At 33.1% G+C, this 19,930-nt stretch overlaps 1 protein-coding gene across 3 annotated transcripts in view; it reads right to left on the minus strand.

The window, feature by feature from the left end:
* Positions 1-19,930, minus strand: part of KCNT2 (potassium sodium-activated channel subfamily T member 2) — a gene marked incomplete at both ends in the record, with an annotated part of 342,191 nt that overhangs the window by 10,186 nt on the left and 312,075 nt on the right. For all 3 annotated transcript variants that reach the window (XM_080825071.1, XM_080825070.1, XM_080825069.1), the window contains one exon: positions 12,262-12,562. In XM_080825071.1, coding sequence (XP_080681197.1) covers positions 12,262-12,562 — 301 coding nt within the window. The remainder of the gene's footprint in view (positions 1-12,261; positions 12,563-19,930) is intronic.

The raw sequence follows: 19,930 nt of genomic DNA on the forward strand, positions 1-19,930 counted from the left end.
GGTTGTGGTCACATATCAAAACCATATTCCATGATCTAGTTTTGTCAGCGCCAGTTCTGGTATTATTATCTCTACTGGCCATTCCTTATATTTATTTGTTATTTCTGAATTCTGGAATGGAAACTGTGGTAGGTTTCCTGCCATAATCATAATCATCACCACCATCATCATCATTGGTGGTGACAAAGTCCCAGTAAATTAAATAAGGCTCTTTACCAAAACTACAACATATTTAGTGAATAAAATAAAATTGCCCTGGAATATTTGGTTCATGAACCAGAATCAATATTCTATTTCCTATCAGGAAAATATGTGCTAAGAAATCTGTTGTGAGCATATTCAATGTGTTCCTGACAATTAATCTCTGACCCTGGCAAAATAAAAATCATTGTATCATTATATATTAATATTGTTTTGCTGAAATTACTTCCTCATTGATATAATTATCTTAAATGAAGCTATTCTTATGAAAAATTAAAATAAGTGTACCAGAATATTGAAAATGTTAAAAGACATTGTCAAATTAAAAAAAAATGTCAAATTAAAAAAATTTCTAGTACTATTTACCAATAAATTTATTTTGCTGTATTAATTAGCATATGCAATTATTCAATCAAAATCTACATAGAACAAATATTCTGCTTAGAATGTTTCATGTCAGTAGATCCCATTAAGAAAGGAAATAGATTTATCCTTTTTATCCTCCTACTGTTCTTACAAAATAGTTCCTGTTGACAAATCTTAAGAGTATTTTCACATAAGGAGAATAAATTTTATCAGAAAGAAATTTAAATTTTACATACATTGATGTAGGTTTCACTAAATATTTCCAAAAACATATCCATTATGTGTTATGTAATTAAAGAGACATTTAAATAATACAACGATATCAATAAGAGGCTCAGTTAAGAATGCAGATTCTGAAACCAGAGTGCCTGCATTAAAATCCAGCTTTTCCAATTACTCATGCTGAGGCCTTAGGCAAATTACTTAATTTCTTTTAAACTCTTGTGCTTAGTTTTAATTTCTTGTGCTGTAAAATGGGGGAAACAGTAGTGCTATCTTATAGGTTATTGTTCAAATTAAATTATAAATGAATAATAAAGATAATTTGAAAGTATCAATATAAACATACAGTTCTTAGAATTGGTACCTGATTTATATCAAGTGCTGTATAAAGGTTTCTCATTATTATTGTAGTGGCAAAATCCATCCATAACTTGTAAAGAATAACCATCTAGGTATGGAAATATGAAGGTGTAAGCATGCAAAGACAGGAAAGAAAAGGGTTCAAAGAGAACAGCAATGGAAAGCTAAGTTAAAATTGCAGAAAGCAGGCCCTTGAGGATGGACTAAAGTGACAAAGAAGGAGATTAACTGGGGACAATGTTGAAAGTCAAACTAGGACCAGATGCTTTAGCGCTTTATAGACTTTGATCAGAAGCTCAAATTTTATTCTAAAAGCAATGGGAAGCCATGAGAGGGTTACAAGGGTGGGAGACTGAGAGGTATGATCTAATTTCCTATTGAATATATTACCTCAGTGGGCTGCTCTGTGAGAAATGGACTTTAGGGCTCAAATCTGGGTTCAAGAAGAGTAGATGAACAGTATAGAGACCCAGGTGAAAGATGATGGTGGCTGGAGAGCAATGGAAATGGAGGATATTTGGAAGGCGAGAAGAAAAGATAGCTAGAGAACCTGAGAGAGTGAAGGTGGAGAGAGACAGGGTGGAAGGAAGGGAGGAACGAGGGAGGGAGGAAAGGAGAGGCTGAGATTGTTTTAGAAGGGAGATACAGCAGCATATATGGATGGATGAGTACAACAGCAGATACAGCAGCATATATGCTGATGAGAAAAGCAAATAAAGATGAAAAAATTGATGTTGGACTAGACTGATGGTATATTTTTCTTCAGTCACTACAAGAAATACCTTATTGAGGAAAATAAATACTCCCAGTTGCACAGTGCTTACTTCTACATAGTCCAATAATCCAAATAATCAATAATAGCAAAGCCCACCCATGATTTCATTTTTCCCTCTTCTGAACTTCTAAGCACGTTACGTGTTATCCAGCTACAAAACTAGCTAGTTTTATAGTGCTGATCTAGTTTGCTCATGTTTCAGTTTAGTACCAAGCTATGCTTATGAGTACAGCTATTTTGTCAATTTACGGAACTTACCAGTCTATTTGGGGGGGTGAGGGAAGTGGTTAGAGGTAAGGCTAAAAGAATCATTCTATTTAATGACCTCTATTTAAAATAATTCTTATTACCTTCTAATAATTGAGAACTATTTTACGATACACAAGATAAAAATCAGGACTCTCTTAACCTCACTTCATATAAACCATTAAGAAATGAAGATTAGGGGCGCCTGGGTGGCTCAGTGGGTTAAAGCCTCTGCCTTTGGCTCAGGTCATGATCTCAGGGTCCTGGGATCGAGCCCCGCATCGGGCTCTCTGCTCAGCGGGGAGCCTGCTTCTCCCTCTCTCTCTGCCTGCCTCTCTGCCTACTTGTGATCTCTGTCTGTCAAATAAATAAATAAAATCTTTAAAAAAAAAAAAAAAAAAAAAAAAAGAAATGAAGATTAGAATTAGAACAATCTAGAATTGTTTAAAATTAATGAAACAAATGGTGAGTGCTCTGAATTGTGTAATACTGATGATTCATAGACCTGTATCCCTGAAGAAAATAACATATTATATGTTAATAAAAAAATTAGTGAAACAAGTAGCATGATATAAAGTCAAGCTTCAGAAACTGTTCAGTTTCGACTCTGCCAAGAACTACTTCAAACTAGCTTCATACACAAAACTCATTCTTTTAGGCCCAATTTCCCTTTTAAAATACAGTATTCAATATTTCCTAACCTTTTAAAATCTACTACCTTTTATAAATATTAAAAAACCAAACCAACTTGCAATTTTTTAATGTGATAGAGAATTCAAAATTGAAGATATTATGTATTTTTATGCTTTTGCTCTTAACCTCTTTGTTTCTTTAAATTTTTGTTGGGTTTATAGGCAATACAGAGTTGAGTCTTGCCTCTTTTAATCTAATTATGATGACTTCTTTTCATTGAAATGCTTAATCCCTTTATATTTAATGCAAATATCAGTATAGTTGGGTTTAAATCTACCCTCTTGCTAGTTGTTTTAATTGTCCCATATGGTTTTTTGTTCTTCTCTTCTACCCTCTCTACTTGTTTAGATTAATTGAGATTTTAAAAATTTCTTTTTATAATCATTCTAACTTATTTGCATCATTGGTTATTAAATGTATCACTTTAATTATTTTGTAGTTTTTCTTGGTCATTATTTGACAAATGTTTTTCTGTAAAGGGTCAGGTAGTAAATATTTCAGGCTTTTGGGCCATATGATCTGTTGCATTTATTAAATTTATGTTTACACTGTAAAGTGAAAGTGGCCATAGATAGAACATAAATAAGCAAGGATGGTTGCTTTTTTTTTTTTTTTTTTTTTTAAGCAAAAACAGATGTGCTATACTTAGTTATCCCTGCTGTAGGGTTTACAATATACAGCTTGAACTTCTCAGTGGCTACACTTAAATAACTGCCACTTCATGTGTAGTGTAACAAGCTTATTACATTATATATTGATTACTCCATTCCTATTATTTGAGTTATTACTGTCATACATTTTTGCTTCTATATATTCTATAAATTTTATAAATCTTAAAATGTTTGTTATAAGCAGTAAATTGTCTTTAAATAAAATGCATAAATTAGAAACATAAATTTTTTTTTTTTTTTATTTTTTATTTTTTTAATTTTTTATTTATTTTCAGCGTAACAGTATTCATTGTTTTTTCACCACACCCAGTGCTCCATGCAATCTGTGCCCTCCCTAATACCCACCACCTGGTTCCCCCACCCTCCCACCCCGCCCCTTCAAAACCCTCAGGTTGTTTTTCAGAGTCCATAGTCTCTCATGGTTCACCTCCCCTTCCAATTTCCCTCAACTCCCTTCTCCTCTCCATCTACCCTTGTCCTCTATATTATTTGATATGCTCCACCAATAAGTGAAACCATATGATACTTGACTTTCTCTGTTTGACTTATTTCACTCAGCATAATCTCTTCCAGTCCTGTCCATGTTGCTACAAAAGTTGGGTATTCGTCCTTTCTGATGGAGGCATAATACTCCATAGTGTATATGGACCACATCTTCCTTATCCATTCATCCATTGAAGGGCATCTTGGTTCTTTCCACAGTTTGGCGACCGTGGCCATTGCTGCTATAAACATTGGGGTACAGATGGCCCTTCTTTTCACTACATCTGTATCTTTGGGGTAAATACCCAGCAGTGCAATTGCAGGGTCATAGGGAAGCTCTATTTTTAATTTCCTGAGGAATCTCCACACTGTTCTCCAAAGTGGCTGCACCAGTTTGCATTCCCACCAACAGTGTAAGAGGGTTCCCCTTTCTCCACATCCTCTCCAACACACGTTGAGAAACATAAATTTTATATTTTCTCAATATTTACATTTCTTTTTATCTTTTTTTAAAGGTTTTTGTTTTGTTTTGTTTTGTATTTTAATAATCTCTACATCCAACATAGGGCCGGAACCCAGGATCCCAAGATCAAGAGTCACATATTCTTCTCACTGAGCCAGCCAGTTGCCCCAACCATTTCTTTTTAGTTCTAAATTTCTGCCAGGCATGAAATTCCTTCTGTCTTAAGAACTTCCTTTAATATTTTTTTCATAGTGCAGATCTATTGTTGACAACTTCTCTCACCTTTTGTTTGTCTAAAACAGTCTTTATTTGCTTTTATTTTAGAAATATATTTTTATTGTGTATAAAGTTTAAGGTAAACTATTTTTTTCAGTACTCCAAAGATGTTCCTTTATTGTGTTTTGGTTTGCAAAGTTTCTGTCAAAAAGTCTGCTGTCATCCTTGTACAGCTGTTCCTCAAACAATGCAGAATCAGTGCTGCCAACTTCCTGTCCAGTAGAAAATCTGCTTGTAACAGATGACTCCCCCAAACTTGACTACTATTGACTAAAAGCCTTACAAATAAATAATCACTTAACATATATTTGTATATGTATTATACTGTTCTCTTACAATAAAGTAAGCTAGAGAAAAAATGTTTTAAAGAAAATCATGAGAAAATACATTTAGATTACTGTATGTATATTTATTGAAAACAATCCACATATAAGTGGACCTGCACAGTTTAATCTGTGTTGTTCAAGAGTCAAGTGTATTTGTTTTTCATTCAAAAAGTGACTTTTTCCTCTGGCTCCTTTTGAAGTCTTTCAGCAATTTTGTATACTTTGTCTTGGCATTATTTCATTTGTTACATGGCTTGAGTTTTACTGGGCTTCTAAGATCTTGAGTAGAGTTCCCATCAAATCTGGAAAAATTTTGGTCATTATTTCTTCAAATAGCCATTCACTTCTTTCCTTTTGGGACACCAATTACATGACTACTTTATACTGTCCCGTCAGTAAGTAACACTCTTTATCTTTTCAAGTGTTTTTTACCCCCTCTCTCTTCCGCATTTTGGATAGTCTATTGCTATGACTTTATGCTCACTGATATTTTCTTCTGCAGTAGATATCCTGATGTTGATGTCATCCAGCATACATTTCATTTTGAATACTGCATCATAAATTTTGCCCTCTAGGAAGTTCAGTATGGTCTCTTTTATATCTTTAGTTTCTCTCCTTATCATCCTCATCCTCAACATCTTGAACATATAAAGCATACTGTAATAACTACTTCAGTTTATTTATAAACTACTATATTTATTTAACAACTATCTTTAGTTTCTCTCCTTATCATCCTCATCCTCAACATCTTGAACATATAAACCATACTGTAATAACTACTTTAATCTTCACATTTTTCTGGACCTATTTCTTTTATTGATTTTTCTACTGGGCAAGTTCGTATATATGTATGTATATTTTATTTTGGGTCCACCTCCTTGCCTTCTAGCCTGTATAAGGCTTAATACATTTGATTCTTTATCCTCAAGTAATAAAGTTATATGCTTTCTTTTGTCCAGAATCTGTCTGCACACTATTGATCTATATTTTTTTAGTTATTTAAATTGAAAAGATAAATGGTCATCATAACTGGAAGTTTCTTTTTGTTATTTTAATGCAATTAGGAAGCCATTCTCTCCTCTCTCAAAAAATATTGAGTAAGAAGTTCATTCAACCAATAAACTTTTTTTCTCAATGGTAAAAAATACTTCATTTTATTCAAATTGGCCACATTTTTCTTACACACATGCTAAAACACATTTGAACTTTTAGTCACAATGATAAAATATATGTATATTTAAGTGCAATTGACTGTGATGTTAAATTATGTAAAAATATTGATATCATTGAAAAATTAATGTTCTGGGAAGGACATGTTACAAATCCATGAAACAAAACTATGTAGTCTTAATTTAGGGATATATGAAAAATTCATTGCCCAAATAGTTCCATTTACCAGAAATCATTATCAGCTCAACAATTGCCCCCTTTGAAAGCTTCATTACTTTATCTATTGAGAAAACCACTGAGTTTGTTTTTTTTTCTATTAATATTCTACATACAGAATGAGATGAACATAAAACAAGCACATCTATGTATCCTTCTGTTTCTGACTGCCATCTCATGTGAATCAGTTCTGGAAATATAGAGTAACATAAAATCATCCATATTCTGGGAATCTACACCGGGACCATGTTGACTTTGCATATCAATATTATTACACTTGTTTTTATTGGAAAAAGGTAAACAATAAATTTCAAAAATAATGAAAAATTAATATTGATTTCTTTTGAAATACTAAATTGTTGATGAAGTTGTTACAGTGACCTCAGATATTCATATTATTCCTCCTAAGTACTAAAACTTGCAAAACATTCTAGAAGAAATATCTACCTATGGTACCTTTTCCCTCTTTTGTAATTTGTTTTAGGAAAATTTGTCAATAATATTGTACTAGAAAAGGTGCCTGACTTGTTGACTAAGATTCTGAGAAAATTTTCTAAAACATAAAAATGATAATTGGTTTATAAAAGTATGAGATGTTGATGACTTCTACTAGTACTACTACTACTACTACTATTACTATGGCTACTACTGCTAATACCACTACTTTATCTATCATAACTTTGGGTTGGAATAACAATCCTTTTTGTTAATTTTGCTTATTTCTTTCCATAAGAAAGAGAATGTAAGAATTAAGTCTCCTTATTGTCAAAAAACAAAACAAAACAAAAACAAAAATAAAAAATAAACCAATACTTGTTTAATTTGTCCATTATTTCAGGCACTTATAAATCTACTTTAGAAAGAAACTAAGACCTTCTGATAGATGTAATGAAAGTCAGTGGATAACTACTAGTTATTTCTTTGTCACTTAAAAGGATTTTTTTTTCTACCTTTGCATTTCATCTTCTAGTAACAGTATGAAGCTTACAATCCATGTCGAAATTGGTTAACACCCGTAGGAGCAGTCACACTGGGAAGACTTACTTGCCACTTTATACTTAATAGTGTGTGCCATTCTGTGAACTAATCATTAGGAATCTGTCAAAAGTTAGAAAGAATAATTTTTTGTGAATGTGAGAGCTATTCTAAATAGATTGTTGAAGAATAGTGCCAGCTATGAACATAAAGAAAAGTATAATTATTTATATTTGCAGATAGCTTACAGATTAAAAATCTTTTTTTCACATACATTTTATTATTTTACCCCACACCCCTTTAGGAAGACTTTATTATCCTTATTTGATGGTTAAAGAACATGAATTTCAGGGCGATAGTGACTTGTACCAAAAACACATGGCTAGTTTGTATACAATGCCATGAACTTTGAGAGGAAGTTTTAGAAATTATATTGAAGAAATTTCCCCCAAAAATTCAATGGGAAGCAAGCAGAATTCGGAGATTTTCACTTTAGATATTTTACCAAAATATAGAGATCCTCAAATTCCATCTTTCAAATCCTTGGGCCAGATGTGTTCTAGAATTGAATTTTTATATTTAGAAAATAATATTGGCCGTATCATGTATATTATGCAACATCACATGAAAGGTTACTTACCTTCCTGTCAAAATACCTACAAGTTTACTGCATTTAAAACACGAGTATTTCCTCATTTCCAATTATCTAAGCAAAAGGTTCCAACTATGATCTTTTTCTTGTATTTCAACTTCTTCATTAATGGCTCAAACTTAAAAAAACATGCTCATATCTCTCTGATCTTCAAAACAAACAGTCTCTCTTCCCTCTCCACTTTCCCATTCAGGTAGCTTCATATTCTCTCTCACCTCTCCTTCACAATGAAACTTCTTAAAAAGTATTTACTATGCTAGACAGATAGTTGTCTCTCAGTAGAGAAATTCTTCTTGTTTTCTTTAACTTTAGATTTGGGCCACCAAAAATAAGACATATTCCTTGCCAATGGGACATAGCAGAAATGGTGAGTGCAGTTACTTGACAGTATGTTTTAACTGAAGAGATCTTTCCTTCTCTGGTATCTCCCTCCTTCCTACTTGATGCAATGTGGACAAAATAATTGGAGTTCCCACATCTATCTTGTACTGTGACATGACTTTGGCAATAGAAGCAATAAATGGTAGAGCAATGAGATAGAACATTAAATTTCCAATACCTTGGGGTTTCTAATATATTTAAATCCACTATATTCAAATCCTTACCTCACATCATTCCTCAAGCTACTCAAATTTGGCTTGCACACATACCATTTAACTGATACTACTTTCACCAAGGTCCATCAATAATCTATCACTATACTCAATAACACTCTTTGATGTTATCAATCATTATCTCAGTCCAGTACTTTCCAACATTTTTTTCACATCATAGTACACATAAGAAATGATATTTGTACTCACAGTGGGGTAACAGACAAAACTGCTTATGGCTGGAAGTAACCAGCCTGAGGAGTGCCTCTGACCACCCCAGGCCCCACATGGCCTTCTGAAAGCATAAAGGATCAATGTCATGATAAAACATGTAACCAATTAATAGCATACTATCATATTTTGGGCATTTCAGTTCTAGACATTTCAGTCTCTTGTTTTTAAAAAAGATTCTTCCCTTAACATACTTGAAATGTTTTCCGAAGTACTCTTATAGTCCTCACCAGGGGTTATTTCAACTACTCCTATGATTTTAATTAAAATCCACATGCTTTATCAGCATGTAGAGTCTCAAGTCTATAGAACATCTCATTTCTTTTTCTTAAGAACCAGACAGCAGATATTCATCTTCTTTCACAGCATCACCTAGTTAGGACTGAGTTAAATTTATTATATTTACCCCAACATATTTGTCTTCTTTTTCTAAGCTCAGCAAACGTCACCACCATACGCTTAATTGCTCAAACAAAACCCCTCAAAAGTCATCTTTTAACTCTTCCCTTTCCCTCTCCTTGATGTCTCATATCCAAGAGGTCAACAGTAATCTATTCATTCTTTTGGAGCACATCAGCCCTAACTCAGAAAAAAGCAGATTATGACTTTCGGTTAAATCAATCATCACACATTTTTAAAAATGTATGAAAAACATTTTTCAACTATAAGTCACTGTAAAATATTGATGATATGTACAAAGAACATGTGGTATAGTGGGAACATAAAGAGACACAGAGTCAAAAGTATTAAGTTAGAGTACTGACTTGACTGTCTAGTAGGCTAGGAAATCACTTATATTTGAGACCCTGTTTTCTCACCTGTAAGCACTCCATTTGTTCACGTATTCAAAGTGCAGTTACTGGGTTCCTATGTGTCAGGAAATGTGTAATATGTTGGGGATACAAAGATGAAAAGATGAGTAAGACATTTCCTTTCTCTCAAGGAAGGAAAGCAAACATGCAAAATAAATTGTTTGAAAGCATGCATCCTCAGTGGAGGCAAAATTGTCCTGAGGGTGCAAAATTGGTTTGGTTTGGTTTGGCTTGGCTTGGTTTGGTTTGGTTTGGTTGAGGTAGGCAAAGGAAAAAAAAAAAAAAAAAAGCAAAAAAAAAAAAAAAAAACTACTCCTTTTATGTGTAAAGCACAGATGTACATACAGTAGTACTTAAATCAGTATATGGAATATTGGTGGTATCGACTGAATGCCAGTTCTGGGCTCAGCACATTATTTTTCATTATCCCATTTGTCCCTCACAAGAGACTTGTAAGACAGACATTATTATTCCATTTCACAGTGATAAAAAGAGGCTTAGAGAGGCTAAATAATTCAGTGAGTCTACTGGCTGATATTAGAAATATAAGTTCCAGAAAGGCAGAGGTCCGATGTGAATAGGCCATTATTCTATTCCCAGTGTGGACCAATAATATCTGTTGCATGGATGAATTATTGTGTGTTAGGAACACATGGAGAAGTCCAGAAGCTTACGATGTGTTAGATCCCAATCCTATTTTCATAATCTATACGTTATTAAAGGTGGCTAGTGCATGGCCTTAGAATGGATTGATGGACCTAGGGACGAATAGAAGATTAGAATGGGACAGCGAGAGGAAGAAAGATGAAAAGAGAGAGAAAAAAAGAAGGTGGACGATATCCATTCTTCCTTTCTGTAAGAGTTAGTGTGAGAATTAAATTAACAAATTTATAATTAAAAAAAAAACACACACAACACAGAGAATAACTAAATGCAAGGTACCTGATAGAAGTTTCATTAGCAAAAACATAATATGTTCCCTGATGATTCTCCCATGTATCCAGTTCATGCATTTTTGTGTCTCTTAGAGTCAAACTGTTATCTGTCACACTGCTTACAGGACCAGCCTTGAGTTACAATGTTCATGAAACACAGTTGGAACTTGGATGAACAATCATTTACTAGAACTTTCCGAAAAAAGAAAGAGTAGCTGAATAATAACTAACAAAAGTACACATAAATAAAGGACTATAGTTCTATAAGAAATACAATCATACTGTCATCACATTAGCAAAAAGCTATTAATATAGTTTTTTAAAGGAAGATCTATTTTGCTTTGAATTTACTCTACATGTAAGACTGTGTGTGATTATATTAAAATTATTGGTAATAGATGAGTCTGTACCACATTTAAGTAAGTAATAAGTAATTATTTCAATTACATATGGAATCCTGACTCCAACACATTTCAACTGTATGTCCTTGAACAAGGTCTTTAAGCTCTAAGCTTCAAATTCTTAGGGTAAAGTAGGACACCTATCCACTCAGGTTATGAAGAGTAATGAGAAAAATACACATAAAGAACCTATCATAGTTCTTGAAGGTTAACTTCTTTTAAACTCTCTAATTCAATAATTATAATTTCTCCCTATATACATTGTTTCAAGTTAAGACTTTAATAATAAAGATGACACGGGACAAATATAGAATGCATTCCATTTTATCCTTAACCTGCATGATATTTATATTATCTTAGCTTCTGGTTGACTCAAGTTATATATATTAAAGAAAAACTACTTTGTTTATCATTTGGCTTTACGCTAAGTTGACTAAATTTCTTTTTTAAATAAAATTCATAGAGTAGTAATCAATATATTTTAAAATTATCCTTGCATTATTTATTTAAGCCATGCTTTTTGGTCTCTATGGCGATCATAGATCAACACAGGAACTTAATAATCATTGATGCAGATCTATATTATATGAAATCAAGTACTATTTGAGCTTCAAATTAAAACTTTTGAAGACTTGTTTCTGGACCACAAGGAACTAAGCAAATTTTATGGAAACATTTTGGTTCATTTGTGTCTGGTACATTTAGTTACTTGCCAATGCTTCAAATTCATTTTATCCCAGTTCCTAGAAAAAGATGTGGTTTGGGTGTGTGTGGGAGTGTGTGTGTGTGTGTGTGTGTGTGTGTGTGTGTGTGACAGAGAGAGAGAGAGAGAGAGAGAGAGAGCATGACAGAATGGGATCTAAATCTCAGACATACTATTAAGAAGCTAATTAGCAAGTTATTGACTAAGTTTCCTTCTCTCTAAAATGGAAGAGTTTTGGAGAAAATTAAAATTAAGATAATTCACATAATAAGTTCAGCAGTGTCTAGAGAACTGATAAATACTTAACATTTTTAGCATTTACTTTCACTGTCATCACTATAATTTTCTGTATTAGATATGTGTCAGTAGTTCCTTCAAACTGGCCTGTGAAACAAAAATGTGATTCTTAACTTACTAAATTGGAACCAACTATGCAAAGACTATGGCAAGAATCACAAGTCCATAGCATACAATACTTTTAAAGAGCATACCATATCCCACTGTAGAAAGACCCAAGTGTTTCATTCTATTTTTCACAAGTTCAGCAAGCTCTTGTCTTTCTGACCTCCTGTAGAGGTTCAGTCGCTGCTGGGTTATTTTCTCAGCTGTTTTACCAGAGTGTTTTGGACCTTTTCTGCTCAGTCTTCGGGCCCACTGCATGCTCTTTCTCCTCAGTAAGGGATGGTCTGACTGGTCACTGGAGGTTGAGTTACGGTGGTTGCTTCGGTGATGACTTTGATCTTTGGAGTCTTTGGTGTCTTCCCACTCTTCTACGCTGATGGATATCTGAGACTTTAAAGGAAATGGATATTGATAATTAGATGTTTTAGGAACAGTTGAAAACTGGAGATAGACTAATAATTTTGCCAATAACTTGGTATCATTATATATCTCATGAGAGTTTTCACAGAAAAAACAAAATCATAATCATTGATTCACTTTGCTGTTACTAAAAATATTATTTGAAAATACACTGAACTTATATATGAAGCAGATAAAATAGCTTTGCATCTCCAGTATACGGTTTTATGAAAGGATTTAACTTTTCATGCATCCCGCTGAAAAATGACTAGCTCACATAGAGTTGTTTGGAACCATAAACAAACAAAAAAATAATTTAAATTCAAATAAAGTCAATGTAATGGACTTTTCTAAATCTACAAAGGTATTTTATAAGAAAGTTAAATAAAGATTATGAAAATTGTTTTACTTTTGGAAATAATAATATTTTAAAAGTGTTTTAAATTATTGCTCTTTCTAAAGATGGCATCGGGATAAAAGTTTGTAAAATGTGATTTTTTTTTTAATTCACTATTCTGAGCCAGAAGAAAATAAAAAGCACTTATTATTTAATTCATACATTAGTTATTCACCACATAAACCTTTTTTTGATTAAAACATTAAAATGTATTTCAGGAACCATTCTCAGTATTCTAAGTGAAAAATGTAAATATTAAATTTCACAAATGCATTTGAGAATCACACAAAAAAACTTAAATCAAGCTATTCTCCAGAGAAAGGAAAAACAATGAACAAATTCATAAAGTCTATTTTAATTTACTTTTCTTCTACTAAATCTGATTTTAAAGTAAGAAGTTTTCCTTTGATTGTAGGCCCTTAAAAAATAAGACCTTCCTGTTTCAAACTGTTGCTTTTCATACCAGGAAGTTAAAGGAAATGCAACATAGATCAAAGCAGGAAGTCTTACTTAACTAAAACCATGTAAATGCAAATGGACAGTTTCCTGAATTGTACTGTGCATAACACCAACATTCATGAATCTGCCAACTCTGTTTCTCTTCTATTGACTAAAGTTTGAAATTCAGCTCTAATATGCATGTTTTGCTGGCTTGTAAAGTAATAGAGTTTAAATTACCAATTTAACTAAGGTCAAGAGGTAGATCCGATAAAATTCTTTAAAAGTAAATATAAATTATGGAGTCTCAGTCAATGATTTGCATACAATTCCTACTGGCAAGCTATGAAACTATCTCACACTTAAATTCAATGAAAAATTTAAATATTCTTTCCTACTTCTGTTTAAAAACAGTGAGCAATATTAAAAACAGTTTAACTTTCAAGTCTCCACAATAAGAGAGCATTTTATTAAATATTTTTAGAGAACTTATTTGAGATATAGAATTTAAACTGCAAGTATTAAAATGTAGACAGCTGCATGGTTTTGCAATAATGGGTACCTTTATAAGTCTTAACTTCCTCTAGTCTCACCTACCTGACAATATACTGAAAACCCTCTTCTGTGAAAGTAAAATATATAAACCCTTGAGTAATATCTACCATCAGTAAAGAATATCAATCTTTGTTCAGTAGTTTCAGTTTTTATGTACTCTGTAGCAAAAATGAAAACATTCATATTTAGACATTTGTCTTGCAGAATTTAGTTAATCACAATTTTGCATTTATTTGAAGTGATCTTTCTAGTCATTGGTTTCTGTGAGTAATAGTTTGATTTCCTACAAATATGTGGAAATAGTAGCCTTGCCAGTCCCATAATTCAAGTAGAGGATGAAACACTATCTGTCTTTGTGAATGCTTTTTCTTAGTTATGTATACCAGGAATTGTATCAAGTAAGCATCTAAAGGATTTGAGGGTTAATTTTAAGAAATAAACCGACAACACATAGATTGTTCTTTATGTTTGGAATCTGTAGGTCTTTCTCTCATCCTTCCATATGACATAATGAAAAGGACACTGAATTTTATGTATAAGATTACAAATTTGAATGATATTTTGAATACTTCCTAGCTTTGTTCCTACAACTAAACTGCTTAATCACTATGTAAAATGAGAATAATAATAATACCCATCTTCTACCTCAAGAAATGCCCTACAAATTCCTATAGTACATTAATGTATAAAGAAAAATGTGCCAACTATAAATTTCCACATATAACAATGTTAATATTTCAAGTTAAAATGATTATTAACAATATCAATTTCAATGGAAATAAACATTAGTTATTCTATTACTGGGTACAGAATATGTGTGTATGCCTGTGTGTTTTTTAAAAAAGGTCCATTTATAAGTATACTTTCTTGCTGTCATTTCATCACCTGATTTGACTCTATTGTGTTTTGAACATGACACACCATGATCTAGTGGAAATAGTATGCTGGGAGACACAGAAGTGCCTTGATCATAGGACATTTTCCTGAATTAGAGTCAGAGTGATACAATGTTTAAAAGCAAGTGTGCTAGCCATCAGAGAGACCTGGGTTTAAACACAATGCTTCACCACTTAATCAGCTCAGTGCTCCAGGTTACAAAAACTAAGTTTATCCCCATTTCCCTATCTGAAAAATAGTAATTATATTTTTACTTTGCCCACAGTGTTTTTTCAGAAGATCTGAGATAATACTTGAAAAGAGCACAATATAGTGCCTGTCTCAGCAAATGTCACTAAATGTTAGTTAATATTATGGCTCATGATCTGGTACGAAGAGACAGTAAAAGAGAGAAAAGAAGAAGAAATAATTATGAAGGATTATATAAAAGTGAGAAATGGGTACAAAAAAGACAGGGAATGACTCATATTTGTGATGTAGTTTTCTCTATCAGTGACCATATTTCACAAGAAATCAAGGTGCTAGAACAAACCCTTGGGTTTAAGATTCCTCGGTTAAAGTTTCATGAATTTGAAGATGAGAACAATATATAACTGAATGTGGAGATTTATTGCCCTACCCTCCTTCTATAAATTATTCTTTACCATTTCTATGAATAATGAGAGGAATCTGGTTTGATGTTTCTGTACTTTAATTACCAGAAGACTGATAAAATTATTAATGTGAAAAATCATTAATGTGAAAAGACTTAATACTAATGCTTATGAGAATGAAAAAAGATATTTTCATATTGTTATGGTCTGATCTGAATGTTATGTTCAAAATATGTTAAAATCTTAAAATTTGTTAAAATCTTAGCCCCTAGGGGCGCCTGGGTGGCTCAGTGGGTTAAAGCCTCTGCCTTCGGCTCAGGTCATGATCCCAGCGTCCTGGGATCGAGCCCCGCATCGGGCTCTCTGCTCGGCAGGGAGCCTGCTTCCTCCCTTCTCTCTCTGCCTGCCTCTCTGCCTACTTGTGATCTGTCTGTCAAATAAATAAATAAAATCTTAAAAAAAAAAAAAAATCTTAGCCCCTAAAGGTGATGGTTTTAGTAGGCTATAGGTGTGGAGTCCTCGTGAATGGGATAAACGACCTTAGAAAAAAGACCCCAGAGAGATCCCTAGCTCCTTCTGTCCTGTGGTTAAACAAATGAGAAATCTGCAGTTAGAAGGGGGTCCTCACTTGACCATGTTGCCACCCTGATCTCCCACTTTCAGCCTCCAGAACTGTGAACAATCAATTTCTGCTGTTTATAAGCTACCCAGCCTATGGTGGTTTGCTATAGCAATTTGAATGGATGAAGACATATTTTATATGAAATGCTTTCAGGAGCATATTCGTACAGTTCAATGAGGAAACAAAAAATTCATAAATCTAATCAATAATTTTCATAAAATTTTAAGGCATTATTATTTTTAAAGTTATATTATTCTCTAAATATTTATCAAACAATATGGCTTTTTAAAAAAGCTAAAAATATTTCTTCACAAGAATAAGAATTGGCAGCTTTATAAATGAGAAAGTGTTTCCTATGCCTAAAAGAGTTTAATTACTTTCATTGTTTTCAGAAAGTCAAGAAGTGTCAGGATCACAGTATCAAACATTCTTTTCCACACTCTACACACACGCACACACACACAAACTCCAAAATGACCTAATTCAACTTCCTCTCAACTTTTTTATTGAAGTTATTCATGTCATAAGGTTATTGAGCAGTCTGTGGAATAAAGTGGTATTTTAAAATAAATCAATTCCCTCAGTAGTCTGAAAGTGAGTGTTTGTAATCTGGATTCATGGCTCCCTTAAGAATAGATTTATAGGCTTTAAAACAGCCTTAAACTGTGCTATTTGATTTATGACTGAAGAAATTCTGAATTGTTGCTAAAGAAAACAGAGGAAAATGAAACCACTGAAGATATGCTAGTTTAATATTTATTTATTTACTTATTTATTATTTCAAGTTTTATATATATTTAATTCTAGTTGGTTAATATAGATGGTAAAATAGGTTTCAGGTGTAGAATCTAGTGATTCATCACTTATATACAGCCCTCAGTGCTCATCACAACTAGTGCCCTGCTCAATACCCATCGCCCATTTAGCCCATCCCCCTCACACCTCCCCTCCAGCAACCCTCAGTTTGTTCCCTATAGTTAAGAGTCCCTATGGTTTGCCTCTCTCTCTCTCTTTTCCCCCTTAATTTAGCATTTTATAAAATAACTCCTATCTAATGTTTTCCATTAAAGGAAAGTTAAATTATAAGAATACTTGAGACATCATCTAAATTTAAATCCATATGCACTTTGGCTAGTGACTTTGGGTCCCATGGAAGTTTTTTTGAATTAAAAAAAATAATTCATACAAAGATGTTTCTGTACTTTCTATAAAGGCTCAGTTTATAAGTTTACTTAGTCTGTGATCTAAATAGAGATAGAAAATAACTAGTTACATTGTATTTAGATGTACTGTTTTATTTGTTTGTTTGTTTGTTTATTTATTTTGAGAGAGAGAGCACAGGACTGGGAGAGGGCTAGAGGAAGAGGGAGAGAGACAATCCCTAGTGGACTCTCCACCCAGGATGGAACCACATGTAAGGCTGGATAACAGGACCCTGAGATCATGACCTGAGCAGAAATCGAGAGTCCAACACTCAACCAACTGGGTCACCAGATGTCCCATATTTAGATGTACTTTCAACATGTTTTCAGAATCATAGATATAATTAGCAAATAAACATATTATAGTCTTAAAAATTCCAAATTTGGAATCAAATACTATGTTGTATTTTCAATCCCATCCAACCAATACTTCATGACTTCAAATAAACCAACTGAGCTTCCTGAAAAATAGTGACAATTTTCAGAATTCTCATGACAAAAATAAACAAAACTTAAGAGAATCTGTAGTAAGACTCCAACATAAATTCTAAAGCCAAATAATCACTCAAGAATCTAGGTTCAAAATAATAGCTTTTTCTTTTTAAAGTTAATCACTTGGTGGAATAACAAAAATTATTTCAAAATCTTGACTTTATTTTCCATGTCTAAAAATCAGATATTTCATCTACGTAATTCTCTTCGGTAGCTTTCTACTTCATCTATTATTCTGTGACTATAAAGTTGTTACTCTAAGTACATAGAACCTCCATTAACTTGTCATTCCAATTCGATAAGTTTGAAAGTCAAATTTAATTTTACATCCAAGTGAAAAGAAATTCAAAGTTCTCTATTTAGAGATAATGCTAAATAATCCACAAATTTATGCTAGTTTTCTACTACTGTTGATCAGAATACATCTCCCTCTTTTCTCTTTTTTTCTCCTCTCTTTCTCATTCCCTCTTCTCCCACCCCATAAGCAGTACACAGCTTTCTGTTATTACCCCTAAAAGAAAATCAGACCTAGTCAATTACTTTTACACTTATGAATTCAAACTCTTTTTGAATTTTTGTTCTAAATTTACACATTAAGTTGCATATTCACACATCCTTGGCAATCTGGTTTTGTGTATGTGTGAGTGCATGTGTGTGAACGTATGTGTGTACGCATATTTAATTAAATCTTTGCTTTCTTTGGTCTTTGTGGAATTTGAAACGTAGCTAATTTATTGTCTTGGTATTATTTCTCACATTGGTGATTAATTTTTTCCCTTGAGCCTTCAAAACTGTCACTCAGAAACAACTAATATACAGAGATTTCAACTGTCTACTGCCTTTGGACTTTCCTAGAGCTTTAAACACAAAAAACAGTACTTTTTTCTTCCTTCTTTAGGCTCTTGAATACTATTGCTAACTAAATGGTGGCTGTCTTCCCTTAGATTTTAAATAATTAATTTAAATAATTTAAATAATTCATCTGTGTTAATAAGAATAAGTTGAGAAGGGAGTGTCATCCTCATTTTAGCTGGTTGTATTGTTATGTTAGAAGTCCTAAAAAAGTGATTCATAAATCTGTAGATGATGGAGAGATGAAATATATGTTACTTAGTTTATGTTTCACTACATGTTCAGGAAGTTATGCTCCAAAAGAATTACTTGAGTTCTCGAATTTATATCGACCAATATCTGGGGAACAGGTGTGAGAAAGGATGTTAAGGGTGCAGGATAATGGTGGAAGAAACATAAAGTTGACAGAATTTATTGATATGGACTCATGAAGTAGAGTTTCTTATTGGAAGTTACACCTTGGGGACTTAGAAAGGGTTCTAATAGTTCACCTGGTTGGTTGGCTGTAACAGGTACTAAAAGGTGGTCCATAGCAAGCAAGTCAGACATGCAGGACCTAACTTGGTTTAATATAAAGCAGGGGACTGAAGCCTTGAGATTGGAATTTGAGAGTAGATTTGTCATTTAAGACCTATTCATCCACAATAAGAGGGTCTAGAAGGCACTCCTTTTACCACAACTGTAAGAAATAAATTTGTGAGCTGAGCTCCAGTATCCTTGAAGAGTTCAACGATCACTCTTCTCTCTAAGGCCACACCTTAGAGTGGTAATTGCAGTCACTCAGTTGGGAAACCTAAATGAAATGGGAGTAGATCAATCAATCCCAAGGAGGCAGGGGCCAAGTAGAGGCAATCAATTGTCTAAGGCAAGGTAAGTGAACATGGTTGTTATAATGGACAGCAGAGTCAAAGCAGCAACCAGAATAGTCCAACTTGTGCAGACCTATGGCACTAGCTAATTGGTCATTGTGTTCCTATTGGTAAAACAGATAGGAAAACTACTAAAATTTTACCTAATCTGCATAAGCATAAAACATCTAGATCAAGTGAACAAAACTCTAACCTGAATCATAAAAATAGAGTAACAACCTTTCAAATAATGCCAAGATTTTAGCAAGTTTAAAGAACCAAAACACTTCAGTGAAAGAGAGGCTTATTCCTTTTGTGGAAGGATTCAGTACACTGCCAAAAATCTATACCATTAATCTTTTTTCCAGCCTTCCCCAAAGGGACATATGACCTTTCACCAGGGTAACTGTATACTGAAGAAAAAGAAATAATCAGAACTTTTAGAGACTAGTAGACACTGGCT

The sequence above is a fragment of the Martes martes genome (genome assembly GCF_963455335.1).
Source record: "Martes martes genome assembly, chromosome: 15".
Classification (NCBI taxonomy): Eukaryota; Metazoa; Chordata; class Mammalia; order Carnivora; family Mustelidae; genus Martes; species Martes martes.